General features: G+C 38.8%; 1 protein-coding gene across 2 annotated transcripts; it reads right to left on the bottom strand.

Moving 5' to 3' along the window:
- Positions 1-5,180: 5,180 nt before the first annotated feature.
- Positions 5,181-14,667, bottom strand: Stim (stromal interaction molecule). 2 transcript variants are annotated; one of them, XM_043413674.1, is made up of 11 exons: positions 13,244-14,667; positions 12,233-12,312; positions 12,019-12,138; positions 11,615-11,727; positions 11,337-11,452; positions 10,877-11,046; positions 10,131-10,274; positions 9,902-10,069; positions 9,491-9,755; positions 9,336-9,422; positions 5,181-8,133 (listed from the first exon to the last, which is right to left on the bottom strand). In XM_043413674.1, exons 1-11 carry the CDS (start codon positions 13,524-13,526, stop codon positions 7,595-7,597), a joined length of 2,085 nt encoding a protein of 694 aa, XP_043269609.1. In that variant the 5' UTR covers positions 13,527-14,667; the 3' UTR covers positions 5,181-7,594. The 2 variants fall into 2 exon arrangements, with proteins under 2 accessions (XP_043269609.1, XP_043269608.1); XM_043413673.1 differs by having other exon boundaries at positions 12,233-12,372; positions 13,244-14,666.
- Positions 14,668-15,192: the final 525 nt, after the last annotated feature.

Here is a 15,192-nt window from a genome sequence, read left to right as displayed (position 1 = left end):
TTTGGGATCGATCTCTCGAAATATCAGTCCAGCGGTTTCGATGTCCGCGTTCATCGCGTCCAATGCATTTTCGAAGTTGTTGACAAAAATCCGTTTTGGGGTCGCGATGTCGTACGGTACAAATATTTTCGAATTTATTTCAACATCAAGTTTCTGCAATTATTTCCATTCATGGATTTTCCATTACAGAGCTCGGAGCTTCGTTTAGATATTTGTAAACATCATTATTCCTTCTAAAATGATGTTGAAGTTTGCAATGTTGGAGTCCAACGAAATGATCTGGAAAGACTCGCCAACGGTTCCAGTAATTTTCCAATTTTGTTTCTCACCGAATTCGCAATTCGTAGTTTTTCAACCTACACCAATAATTACGGGAAATAAAAAATTACGCGAAAAAAAACAAACGTTTTTCGGTAAATTCGTCGCAAACTTCAGCGTCGTCCTCTAAATTTAAAAGTGCGTGTTCAAGCTGATAAAATCAATGTTTTGTACTCACAGCCAATTCGTCGAACAATTTCTTGTAACCATACTTAATCCCTTCGCAGTGAGGTGAAAATCACGTTTTCGTGCCATTTTTGTGTTGGAAAAAAATTTTCTTAGGTTTGTCTCAAAGTCACAGTATGAACGTTTTTGGGGTCACTGATTACGAATTCGACATCAGATTTTCAAAATTCAAAATGGCGGATCCAATATGGCGGACGCAAATTCGAAAAATGGTTTGATTTCGACGAAAGTGAGTTCATAAATAGTTCATAAACACACAGAAAAAATCATACTTCCACTGCGGACGGTAGCTTAAAATGTTTGTCATACAATCACCGATGTTTGGAAATTATTTCAGTTTTTTAAAAGGGGGCGTTTTTTCGAATTTTTTTCTTTTTCTTTCAAATGGTCGTCGAATTGTCTTTTAGACTTGATATAATCATATTTTTAAAAAATAACCAAATTGCCGAGTGACAGGGAAAAAATTCGCTGGTTTCACTCAAGACCATAATAATTTGACGAATATTGAACATCTATTGTTGATAAAATAAGAATGCTGATAATCAAACTTCTGCTACGAATCAAATTGATAAAAACGAACTTAATCATTCAGGCTGAAGAGAAACAGGTGGTCTAGAACATAAATATACAACCCTATTTTCTTATACTCACGAAAACACATATCGACTTGTAACGTAATAAAACTCCACAGCGATGAAGATCCAGTATTAAAAATTCGTTCTTTTAAGCAGTCTGACAACTCCCATAAAATCGTCGAATTCTGCCCGTGTAGAAACACAAGCGACCAGCACTCTTCGAAAATACGAAGCTTCGTAAACAAGTAAATAGATGAAATTTTTGTATTAAAACTACATGCTTAATTTATGGTGACACACGTTCGTAAATAAGGCTTGTGAGACACTCTATTTTGATAGTATTTGATTTCGATATATCGATGGGAAAACAGGTTGATCAAATTTATTGCCTCTAAATCGATAACTTTGTGCAGCATACATTTTAGCAGTTTTGTATTCGCGATGTAAAAGTCAGGCAGCGTACACGCTCCATCGGAACAGGCTCCCATCCATCACTGATAAATGACGGCGGTGCGCCACGTTTAAGGTTCCGACATTGCCGAACAATCCGTACGTTGCAGACGAAGAATTATACTAGTTTTTGTCGACGAGAATCCAATGGAAATTCGATCGTTCGTTTTCCGAAATGATGTCATTTCTCTTTGAAATAAAAAACGCTCTGAGCAAAACGTTTAAAAAATTCGAAGCCCTCTTCAGATTGAAATACAATTCCGAAAACGTCGTCGGTTTTTGATCATTTTTTACAAATTATATCCTAAAGGATGGAAGTCGAAACATGACAAAATGTTTGCTAAAAATCAATGCAATTACACGTGGAAGTTCGAAAGTTAGGATCAAATTAACGTATTTGAGAAATTTTTATCTTGAGAGAGATGCAGCGATCTCAAAGAACAAAACTGGTACAAAAACGTTCGTTTTTCATTAATTATTCATTAATTAATAATTCATAAATACAAGAACTATGTAAATATCAATTTGTGTATTCTACGGTCGATTAGGAAACAGATCTTTGAGCAGTGAAGAGCGGAATGTTAATTTCTCCCTCGATAACGATTACAGCAACGGAGGGACGATTCCCACCTGGGAATCCACAGCTTCCGGTTCGCCAGATCGAGTTCTTCGATAAATAGTTGGTTCTGGCTCGTTATACAGTGCTCCTGAACAAAAAAAGAGACTAGAAATAAGCATTTTTTTCTTAACCGATTGACTGGTGAGCTTTTTTCACTTTTCATGCCAAAACTTTCATTCCCAAACTTAGTTTTCACTTAGCTGACCTTGGAAGAGAGGAAACGAAGGTTGAAAGTGAAAATTTCAGATTTTTCAATGGCACGTTTTTATGCCGTTGGAAAACATTTTAACATAGCTCGTTCCAGGAGAGAGGTACGTCAATTGCAGTTACATCTTCAAGTATATGCATTTACAGGCACGACTTCCATGGAGGCATTTACGGGTACGAAGTTCGCAGATGAATTTTCAGATAGAAAGCTCGTAAATGGATTTTCAAGTGCGATGTTTGTAGATGCATTTCTAGGTTCAACGATTTTGAGAACAGAAGTGTGACGTTTTTAATTACGTATGGAGGTACGCTGGTTTGAAGTGGGTCAATAAATCCATTCGGTCGGTCCGTTGATTCAGCATCTTAGACTCAATTAAAAAGTATAGAGTGTATTACTCGTGCGTCAAATTGAGACGAATTTTTCCGATACGAAAACCTTACAAAAAGTGCTGCAAAAAAATCGTCAAGTGGTCGAGTCGTCATGTTCCGAAATAGATCAAAACCCACAAAAAATACCGTTGGTTTAAAAAATGAATAAAACGCGCCGAAGAATAATCACCGTTTTTTCACATTAATTTGAAAAAAAAAAACAATTAAATGATTTCTGTCGTATATTTTCGTAAATAACCTCCCTCAAAATAATCATGGACAAAAAACCAATGAACAGAATAACCACGAGAATAATAATCGTCATTTAAAATGAACTTTAAGTTTGTAATTACTGGAATACGTAAAATAGTTGAAATACGTGGGATTTTTATTACAAGATTCGAAATGATTTATTATAAATTTATTGTTCATTGTTTTTAACATGTTCACAACATTTCGAGATGTCTCAAAAACACCCACCCTGCAATTTTTTTCCTTCGTGTTGGTACGTTCGTCTGTGTTTTTTGTTTGTTTTCAATCGATATTTTGTTCACGGTTATTTAAGGTGGTTCCTCCACGAGACAGTTAAATTAGGAAATTATTTAAATTTGGCATACGTATTGTTTAACATATGAACAACACCTCTATAAAATTTTAACAAGTTTCACCATCCCGGACCCGAGATATATGTAATTGAAGTTGACTCAATTAACACGTAACATATGGACCATGCATAAGCAAACGGCACATTATTAATTCTATCGCTAGTACTAAAATTAGGAAGTTTATAAAAAACGAGGAGGAGTTAGAGCAGGATATCACAGATATTGTGAAAAAAAATCAAGGTGATTGACCATCTAGTTTGACAGATATAGTCTCGAGAAGTACGAAGGTTTAGGCTGCATACGATATATTTTGCAAGCGAACAAGCGAATGTCGTCTGTATAGACAACCTTTTCTGTGTGTTGAAGCGTAACCTGGATAGTTCCGTCAAAAAATTTACTCACGATGTCGGATCAAATATACTTTTAGAATAAATTTTACGAAAGCAAATGATATTTGTACTATATCTGCTGGCACCGAGTACGTATATAGGCTCTTTACAAAGTTATTGATTACGATCCGAACGAATTATCAAGCCTTTTAATATGCAGACAGTACATAACTTTTGGTTGGGGCTGTCGCAGAGGATCAACCTTAATACGCTGGTTATTTTACCAGGTCATTTTGAGCGAGGTTATTTATCATGTAATATTGTCGATTGACAAGTTTTTGTTTTAATTCAATAGAACGATTAAAAGTATGGATCAGTCGACTAAACTCTCACTTGGAATTTTCGAAATCGAAATTCTTTGATACAGTTTGATCGATTAAAAAAGGCTCTGTCAGCCTACGCAGATAACGATGGCAAAAATCGACTGACAGAGCCTTTTTTGTAATTACCGACTGATCCATCATCTTAAGAGGATGGATCAGTCGGTAATCGCAACCGTGAGTGCGAGATAGCTGCAAATTTTCAAGGAAATTTTTCCACATCGTTCGTCTGATCGAAAAAATAAAAATGTCATCGGATTTTTGCGATCATGCTGCGTACGATGACATTTTTATTATTTTAATCGGACGAACGATGTCAAAGAGTTTCAATTTCAAAAATTCGAGGTGTGATTACCGACTGATCCATCATCTTAAGCCCTCAACGAATCATTACTATAACGAAAGTTTATTCGACTTCCGTCGAATTCTCAAGTGGTCAAATTTTCCGTCTTTTTTTGCAGAAAACGATCTTGATGGAATGTAAATGAAGATGGAAAAAGCAAATTTATAATGCTTACCATCAAGGTGACCGGTGGAGAGACCGCAATGCACGAAAAAAGAGTGCAAATCGTGATCTTTCTTGAGCAAGGAGACATTTGAAGTTTATATGCGATACGATCGCCTCAAAACTGCAAATACAACGGTGTGCCCCAGCTACACTCTTACATATACGAATATAAAGTAATTTAGATTTTTTATCTCATACCGGAGTGGCAACTGTTAATCCAAACGTCACTTTATCCGTTTGAACTCGAGCAAAAACGTATTTTTCGAGTAAATTGATCGGATGTAAAAATCTCCTGGTCACACAGCATCTGTTTACGTTCGATCATTCGGTCGGATCGTGGTTCTAGCCCTGAACGGATGAAACATGTTTTCTACCATTTCTTATCACTCGAAGCAACGTGGCGTCAAAAAGAGCCTTAAAAAGGAAAAAATATGGTACCAAATGTGAAAACTCCGTACTCGGGAGATTTTTTCCCAAACAATTGGACTCGGGAATAAGAAAACTGAGGCGTTTCAACTCCGGAACGGTTGTTTTCGATCCTCACGAAATAAAAATTCGAGCGTATTTGCAGCGATCTCCATTCAGGAGCAACGCTCGCGTGGCCTTTCATGCCCAGAATTCGAGTAAACTGCTGTTCGTGATTTAAAAAATCGTTATTATTGAAAAATGACATTTATCGAATGATTACATGACCAACGGAAGGCGTTTTTTGGATTTTTATCAAGAGAGTCAACGAATACTATCGTATTTATGTACTTTCAATATCACTAAAAAAACTTTATGAAAATATATGGTGTGTATTAGTGATGGTACATGTGCTACAACCATTTTTAGTCCGCAGAAATCGGACTCGGTTTCAGTTCTTCGAGTTTCCTTATTATTTCGAGTCCACCAAGGTGATCCGCTCGCGTGTACAAACTTCAGCATCCCCGCGCGAGCGAATCGTCCAAGTGCGTACAAATTAATTCTCACCGAAACGTAAATTAGTCGTCCGCGTCGAGTGGTGGCCTAGCGGTGTGTCTTTCTAAAATAGAAACTCGAGGGGAACTGCAATGTACCGGGGGTCTATCAGGTGCTGGCTGTTATGCTATTATTATTATTACTTTTGTTGCTAGCCTAGAATTACACTATGCGCGATGAATTTTGGCATAATGAAAGATACTAGTCACGAGGTGTTTTCAGCTCAGCTGGGGGAGAGAGCTTTCGAAAGCCAGGTCACAATTTTCCAAAGATTCTTCAACAAAGTTCGTTTAAAATGGCCAAACATTAAAATAAAGCAGAATTACGATGGATGCGGAAGGCTTTAATTCACGGATACATAGAATTCGGTCGTGATTAAAAAATCCTAGAGATTTGTCAAAGCAGCGAAAAAAATTACGAAAAAAGACGATGCATAATTAAGTACACAAGTTCGTTCGTTGCTTAAAAAGAAATAAAACCAAAATTTCGCCCATCAAATCAAGTTTTACGATCGTTCTGTTACTCAAATTATCACTTTTCAATGTAAAATCATTTCAGCAACAAAAACGTCCCGCTCATTGCCAGCGGGCACATCGTACGAGCGACACTTGTCCTCTGCAACCGACAAATGACCCTTTTTATTACTTCAATAAATTAGTGCAACCCCACATCTCGATCAGCCTTTTGAAGATCAATTCGATCGATAAAACCAATGGAAGATAATTCTCTTAGCGAGCATTTAGAAAATTGCAGCCTGGAAGATTCTCGCGTACCCCGATCGTAGAAAAGCGTGCACGAAGCTCCCTTCCATAAACTCTCATAAAATATGCCCACTTGTATGAAATAATTATATGTATGTATACAAAACGTATTTGCATTGATACATTGTAATATTTTCGTAAACGTTCGTAATCGTTTCGTACATGCATTAGAGCCTCAAATATCTCACTCGATAACACAATTTCGTTTTCTACGTATGTATTAGGATTGTTGAATACGCACAATGAGAGCACGTCGATCAGACTCTCATTTTTTCAACTTTTCATTCAATATTATTACCGCTATTTATATGAAAAAAACGTGAATGCAATTCAACGACAAAAACATGATTTATCGACTGTCGAGTCTTGATCGACGATGCAACGATTTCTCCTCTCTAAACAATTAGTTTGGCGGTACAACAAATTATCAGTTCCCATGTAATTCTAATCTTGCAATCAATTTTTATATTACAGTGATCATTTTTACGTCTCGATATATCCGACATCAATTCCAATGAATTTATAATCGAAGGTGTTATCAGTGTGCGTATTCGACATCTTGAGCACTATACGATAATTAATATACATCCGCGCGATTAACGATTTACTCTTTTTATATATATATATGTGTATATATATATATATATATGTTTAAATATAGGAAGTACACTTTGTTTTGTTTCTTGCTTTTTGTTTCAGACCCGTGTCGCTCAACCGACCTCCCAAAACCCTGTTCATTCTTCTAGGATTCCCATTCACCGTTACGAAATCGCACTATAAATTATATTTTCGGAAATAGTCTCGATTAGTTGGTTCGATTCACAATCCCACGTAAGAAAATAAGTTTGTTTTTGGGTGGACGTGAAGTAATATGATAGACGAGAGAGCCTCGGTATGGATAATAACAATGCAATTTGTTAAATACAACAAAACATCGTGAGATTCGCATTCGTTTGAAGTATCGTTATTTTTGAGGATATTTGATATTTCAGATCGTACGACGGTGCTTTCGAATGAGAGATGCTGCTCCGGGGAAATGGAGGAAAAGATTTTCTCAGTTAATTCAGAGAATTTGTCCTCTCGAACGCTGTTTGCAAATCAGGTCGATAAATACGTCTCCTTGGCGCCTTCTTTTGCTCTCACTCTCACTCTCATTCTGCAACTTGAATGTTACGATAAGAAAGGTATTCATACGAATAGGATTATAAATCGCGTGCGTATGAATACGAAGAGAGGTGTTTATCGATAGAGAAGCGCAGGTCGCGGATAAAAATCCTCGAAAATCAATGGAGCACGGTTATTTGAAATCTAATGACGGGGCAATTTATCACGTGGTTTTGGTTTTGTTCTTTCTAAAAGCGGGAAAATGGAGCTTCCTCCGTCGTCGTCTAATTTCGTCATTGTCAGCGGTAGAATTGGAATCGGTGGAAAGGGTCTCGTCGTCGACGGACTGCTGTACGCTCGACAATTCCTTGAGCGGTTGTTTCCTCAAGCTCGTAAATCGCGAGGTCGCAGAGTCTCCGAGACTGTTCTCCGACAGACAGGTCTTCGACAGGAATGATGAGACGCTCGCTTGTCTGTTTTCCTCGTTAACGAGCATGTTCGCGTCCTGGCTGAAGGATCTGACCATCTTAGGGCTTGACGCTTTTGGACTCGTTCCTCCTCCACTCAGCATCATCTTTTCCCTCGATGATGATTTACTTTCTTGCTGCGGCTGCTGCTGCTGCTGTTCGTTCAAATCAGTAGTCGATGATCCCTCGCCCACGATGAATTTAATCGTTTCCGGTGGTGTCTCTTTGCCGGTTTCACTGCTCGATGAATCCGGCGGCATCGACGATTCTTTCCATCCGATTGCCTCCGTCGCACCTGTGCACATACACACACAACGTTCGATCACCATTTCAATCAAGAGGTTCCCACATTTTTTCACTCCTTCCCCAATTTTGTATTTTGTATATAATTTTTTTTTTTTTTTTTTATTAGCCTTTCTATCAAATGGCTCAATTGTTCCTTAATACTAGTCCAACGCTGTCTTTCTGACTCGCCGCGAACGAGATGCGATGCTTTACATATGTAAATAACATGCGAGAAGAGCAAAGGTGAATTGAGAAACAATTGCGTCCCTTTATCCTTTGGAAATTCGCCGATTAAGCGACTTTATTCGAATAGTGGACTATAATGATAATACAAGACACAATATGTTAGTAAAATTTGTGGTATTTATAAATACAGATGTACATTAATGTACTTTACAGTAAGTGGTAGCAAATATAATAATACCAATTACAACAATACAACAGCAACAACAATATTAGTAATTAAAAATAACAATAACAGTAATTATGTATATTTGCAGATTGCAATGAAAATGTTCGACGAGTTTGCTCGTTTACCAGTTTCGAAACGCTACCAAGAACGTCTCGTACGATTATTATACATTTTCTTCGAGATGTGATCATTTAACAATTAATGAAAACAAAAAAGTGTTAAGAACTCGTGCCACACAAGGCCACTTTTTGTTGTACTTGTGTTCTCTTGGTTTAAATATACCGATGATCATGGATCTTCAGTAAAATTGAGATTTATCAAGAAAGGCACAGAAGTTTTGTTTTGGCTCATCGGATCGAGTGTCAAGAGGCAGAGAAAGAGAGAAAAAGTTCAATAAACACTCGTATTTACACGGGATTCGAGCACTTTTGGAAGACAAGAAAAGAGTCCAAGCAGAAAAAAAAAGTTGGAAAACCAGACAAACAAACTACAGCAAATCTGTTTTCTCTCTTTTTCTCTTTCAGTTTTTTTCTTCACTACAGCAAAATTATGTGAGTGGGACTCGGACTACGATATTGAGCACTCGAGGAGAAATATTCTTTTTGGAAGACTCGTTTATCCTGAGATTCAGCGGTCGTTTTAACCTATACTCAATGCGGAATCCAAGAGAGTATGTGGAAAATGACAGATTTTTATGCGACGGAGAGACGGAAACGTCGAGCGGACTTTTGCGACACCCGACAAGACTATGAAAGTACTATGTCATTCGGAGTTATCGCGAGGCTCCGATTCGGGCTTACCTGCAGCACCGCCACCGCCGCCACTCGTCGATGGCGTGTAAATCGAGCTTGCATCGTCGTCCAAATCGTCCTGACTGCTCATACGTCCTGAGATAATAAATTCGGTTAAAATTTCGTCGTTGCATCTCAATGCGTAAGTAAACGTGACAAATTACCACGTAGAGCAAAGCTCCGTCCGTTCGGTGCTCCCCTGTATAATATCGTTTCCAAATAATTCAAGCCGTTGTTGTTAATTATGTTGAAACCGCACAACAGTTCGATTTGCTTCCAGCGATGCACACGCTCCTGCAGCTCTACCGTTACTTCGTTCAAAGAAGTTCTCGCTTCCACGATACTCTTATCCACTTCGTCGATCGATTTGCCGTGAGTGGAAACGAACGCTCCGACCAAGCTGGAACGTTTTTTCCTCAATTTTTCACACTGTTTCCGTAGAAAAACAAAAAAATCGGATTAGTGGAGTAAACTACAAGAACTTTGCATAAAAAGAAAGGAGAATAAACAGAGCAAAACGAAAAATGAGATTGGAACGATGATAATAATTGTAATAGAAGGGGAAATATTCTCACCGCCTCACGGGCCTGTTGGAGTTGCTTTTCGGCCGATATCCTTTTCTTCGTATAGGCTTTGTTCTCGATTTCATGGGTCAATTGCAACCAATGTTGAAGCCCAACTGGCGGAGACCAACAACGGTCCTCCAGTTCACCCTCAGCTCGCTGGAGTTCTATTTTAAGCATCTGAAAATTGAAAAGAAAGTGCGGTTTGATTTATTCCAAACATAGTACACGCGAATCTTACCTCAATTTCGGCTTTCAGCTGAGACACTTCGAGATCCGAATACGAAGTGTGAAGTCCGAGACTCTCGTCCTGGAGACGCTTTTCCAAGTTCTCCTTCTCGGTCGCCGCACTTTCTTGCTCGAGTCTCGCTCGTTCCAACTCTTTCTACAAACACATAAGTTTAAACCTAAATTACTAGCATTTTTCGAAGGTTCAATCGGTAGGTTTCCAGGCCATTCATTGAAAGAGAACAGAATTTGGCTCAGAGGTAGCGAAAAACAATTTATTCCATTTCAGACAGAATTGAAATCGAAGCAAGTTTTCGTACGACGGAAAATAATAGTTTCAATCTTGACTAACTCGATCTATGGGATGTTTTCAATCATTCTGAATGAACCAACAAAAGCGTCAAAAACTTGATGCTAAACGATGTTCGTTGCAAAAAAAATCATAAAATTGCGACTGAAAACCGTTATTTTGTTCCGGCTCATGATGAATTTTCACTGCTTCAAACAGTGCCTTCAATATTTCTCAGTTTTTCGACTCTGAAAAATTTTTAAATTCAGGAATCTCTGGAATTTTTATTTTTTCATGCTAATCGATTTCAGTTACGAATCGGGAGAGCTAAAGCTTTTGCTCGATTATTCTAATTATTCCCCTCAAAGTCCCAAAAACTGCTTTTTTCGGATTCCCTCGACTGGAAAACTGCCTCGAGGAAATATGAATTCTCCGGCAAACCGACAATTGTAGAGTTGAAGAAAAATCACCTGCAAATCCTCCAAAGCGATCTCGGCGTTGTGTAACCCTTCCATATCTTTGACCAACCTTCGCACATGAGTCTCGGAGCTCTTTTTTTGCTGATAGGCATACCAACAGGCGATGAGAGCTCCGAACAATAGTGTTATCAATATCAAATCCTTGAGGCTGTGTCCGGTATCTAGTGTAAGATCGTGTTGGTTGAGATATTTTATGAAATGATGTTGAAGTTTACAACGTTCGAGTCCAACGAGATGATCTCAAAAAACCCTCCAGTAATTCGAGTAATTCTCCAATTCGTTCTCTGCTGAATTTGCAATTCGTTGTTTTTCAACCTGCACCAATGATTTCGCGAAATAAACAAATGAGTCAATTTTCCTTCATTCCGTTGGACTCCAACGTTGCAAACTTCAGCGTCGTTTTTATGAAATACTGCAATACGCTGCAAGGATCGTTGAAACCGATGCATACCTTTGGGTGGTCCAAAGAGAACAACGTCCATAGCTTTAAGGGCTATTTTTTGTTTATGTATAGGATCTTTGATACCAAGAACGTTGCTCAAATAGTGCATGTTGTTGACGGCTAGCCTGAAACATTGACACACATAATTGCTGTAAGAAAAAAATAGTTTCTTACGTTCCCGAGTAGGATCAGAGCACAGGAGTACGGTTCAAGAGATGTGCGCGGTTTCACTACTACTTGGTCGTCGATGCTCGCTCAGCCGCCTCTCCCAGGCGGCGGCGCATTACCTGGGAAGAGTGGCACCTGTAACCCGATGCTGTATAAAATTAGGAACGTATTGAGGAAGCTCGACGTTGGTGGTCAGCCACTCGGATGTTTGCTCGATCGTCCAGTTGTGCACCTGTTTGACAATAATTATTAGTAAAAAAAGGAACGATTGAAAAAAAAAAATCAATGATATACAGACAGCTTCGAATGCATGGAACTCTCGATGAAATTAATGTATTTCGAGACATTCTGCCTGAGTGCATGTATAGTTCCATGTCAGGAAATGATGAGCTCCACCGCAGTCGGAGCTCATAAAAAAGTGCAATAATTTAATCAGAAATGGAAGCCTTGACATGAGTCATTATGTCCTTAGTTACACGGTTTCCAAAAATAGAAATAAAAAGGATAGAAAAAAAATGTTTACCTCCGAACGTAGCCATGCCTCCCACAATTCTCGTACGCTAATGTGCATGTCGTCGTTGTGATGGAAGGCTCGCTGTCTCCTCTCGTAACCGGCTTCGTATTGAAGTTCCTCCCTCAAAAACTGTAAACAAGGCAAGGGAAGAGTCTTGGGCGTTGTTCGCAAATCACTCGGGGAGAGAAGGTTCATCGCTCCGTCCGAGCCACCGATTCCTTACGTCGTCCGATTCCGAAAGATCAACATCCCCGTCAGCGTCGTCGTCCAACTGGCTGTGCAGCGACTTGATGGCCTCCAAACCTAGACGATCGTGAGATGCCATTGTGATACATGCTAGGTCGTCGTTACAAGTTTCCACGCCTACAATAAAAATGAGCAACGACCATCTAATTACTCGTGTTAGAGAGCAAGGATCGCCAACGATGAGAGGAGAGCGCAATCGGAGTTTCAGTCTCCTTTTAAATCACTGCCGACTCTTTTTTTTGTTTATTTTTTCTTTCCGGTCCTTTTTTTTCTCTCCCGTTGGATGCTATTGCAATCGAGCATGGCAAGGGGGATGCAAAGCAAAATTTGTAGCTCATCCAGTGATAAAATATTCGAGTTTGCAGCTTTGGAACGCAATGTTACATTTAAAGAGATGGCGCAAAAAGTTGGAAGCAAAGATTGGATGAAAATTTTGTATCGGAACTCGACAACCTCTCACATTCTGAAAAATATACTATTTTCAGCTGTTTGGAAAGCACTTGAGTATATTCCCTTACCAGGTTTTATAAAAAATTCTCAAAGTCTCCGCAGACTTGCTATCGTACCATTTGAATACATCCAATGTTTGTAACGCTCTTGTTCTGAGAAAAATTAATTCCCTCTGAATGCTTTTGAGGACAATGATTGAAACAAATTTTCACAGATTCTATACACTCTCCCACACAAAAATCACATATACCCGGTGTTTGCGGACTATCTTTCGACAGATATTTGAATTGTTTGGATTTTGGTAAGACCAAATATCAATACATAAAAGTTTTGATTTACATTCTCAACTTATGAACTCAGGCGCCATTCGCAGTATGCACATACCATTAGAATAATAGAGAACTTATTGAATCATAGATTGAAAAAATAAAATAAGATTTTTTATGCGTTCCATTGATGCTAACTTCCATATCGTATGAAAATAGGATAAAGGAAGAAAATCTGATGCGATCAACAACCAAAAATATGTAAAACTCACTTGATTGAGCAGCATCCTGGGCAACAGCCTTCGCTAAACCATCAGTGTAACTTCCAGAGAAGGCGGTTATTTTGGTGGGTGGTATGGGCGAAGTCGTAGGTTCATTCTTGGCAGGACCCGCAGCTGTAGATCCAAGACTGGGAGAAGATCTAGTGGGAAACGTTTGATGACCGCCGGCGTCGAGGGCTCCGCCACCAGCGGAAACCTCGACGCAACAACACCAGCATAATAGCCGAAGACCGTAGATTAAGATTACATCGGCATTTCGAACGATCCCTCGCATTTTAGGTTAAGCCGCGTCAAAGTTTTTGTCGCGGATTTTTAGGGTCTAGATTTAATGACCAGGGGAACGAGAGGTTGAATCATTTGGCGGGGAGGATAAGGCTGATGTCGACGGAGAGAACGTCGACGACGATCGCGGTTGACAGAAAAGAGACAGAGCTCCCGATACGACACACCACTACCACAACACACTTTTATTTATTTTTTTCTTTATTCTTCAACGCGCTCGTACATGTAAAAGAAAAGGAGAGGGGAGAAGAAAGAGACAATAAATGAAACACAAACGCAGATTTTCGTACGAGACACAGCGCTATGTGTCAAATTCGAGAATTCATCAGCTGTCGTCGTCCTCGGGCGAGCGCACTAATTATACGCCTATTGAAACCTCTATATGCGTATCTACATTTTATTATAAAAAGCTTTACTCGGATATATGTTCCTAGATTCACGGACAAATATGTGCACAATATCTTTCTTCTGATATTTATATATACATCGATCTTGATTTTCTCTCTCTCGCTCCTTCTTTCGCGTAATACTTGGCTACCAATTCCAATTTACCAGAATCTTCCGATAATCATACAAATATATTCGTTAAAATGGTACCAACACGAATCATGTGTGTTAGAGCATATATGGATGATTCAACTTCTGCATATCTGTACATCTTATATATATAGAGTATATGTATAGTAATACGTATAGATACACGAAGTACTTATTATTTGATGCAACGTAGATTTGGGTCTGATCAGCCTCAAGCCTCAAGGTTCCCCGCTTAACGCTAATTGTATTAAAACCGGGATTCGATACGCGATTCGCGCGACGATATTGTTGCATATTATAAGACACATACGCATATACACATGTCATCTTTACGTTCGTGTTCGTATACGATCATGACCAATTGTGATAGAGCCAGATGCCAGCAACAGCGTACATCGCTGTGGTGGCAGTGTGACACACAACAATTCTCTTGTTTCTTCTGTCTTCATCGCTCCCATGTATTTTTAATATTCGTTATACGTATAGTACATTGTTTCTAGTTGTTGATCGACCGCGAATCAAGCTTTTATTGTAATCTTCGTTCGTCGCGAACCGCGATGACTAATTATCTGTATATCTCATGTGCTCGCCGGCGCACTAAGCAAAATTTGCACTCCGCCCATATATCTGCAATTACGCGCGATTCTTTCAAATACGGGAAAGCCCGCGACACGCGCGAATCATTAAATATTTTATTAAAACCTGTTGCTGCTCTATCACCGTGATCAATTATCGCCCTCCCCTTTCCCTGCGTCCAGGTTATCCAAGCAATCTCTTTATTTTCTTTCGAAAAATTCCTCAGAGGAACGAGTTTTCTTCGTGAGAACTTCGAAGCTTTTGTATTCATGTATTCATTATTTTATTTATTATGATATTGAATCACCGCAATTATTCTTCGATGATGTTTCTTCCGTTTATATTTGTTCATGCGATAAGAAAAATTAAAGTGGTATCGTTTTTATCGACCGTACCACGTTTACCGTACACGTATATATACAGCAGCAGGCTGCGTTTAAATATGTCGGTCATTTGTTTATAACACAATTAAATTGCTTTTTTGTGAATGTTTAAAATTATTTCAATCTTCGTTAAATTCATTAAATTTATGTCACTTGAAAAAC

Source organism: Venturia canescens, chromosome 3 (genome assembly GCF_019457755.1).
Source record: "Venturia canescens isolate UGA chromosome 3, ASM1945775v1, whole genome shotgun sequence".
Taxonomy (NCBI): Eukaryota; Metazoa; Arthropoda; class Insecta; order Hymenoptera; family Ichneumonidae; genus Venturia; species Venturia canescens.
This window is presented reverse-complemented; position numbering and strand designations above follow the sequence as displayed.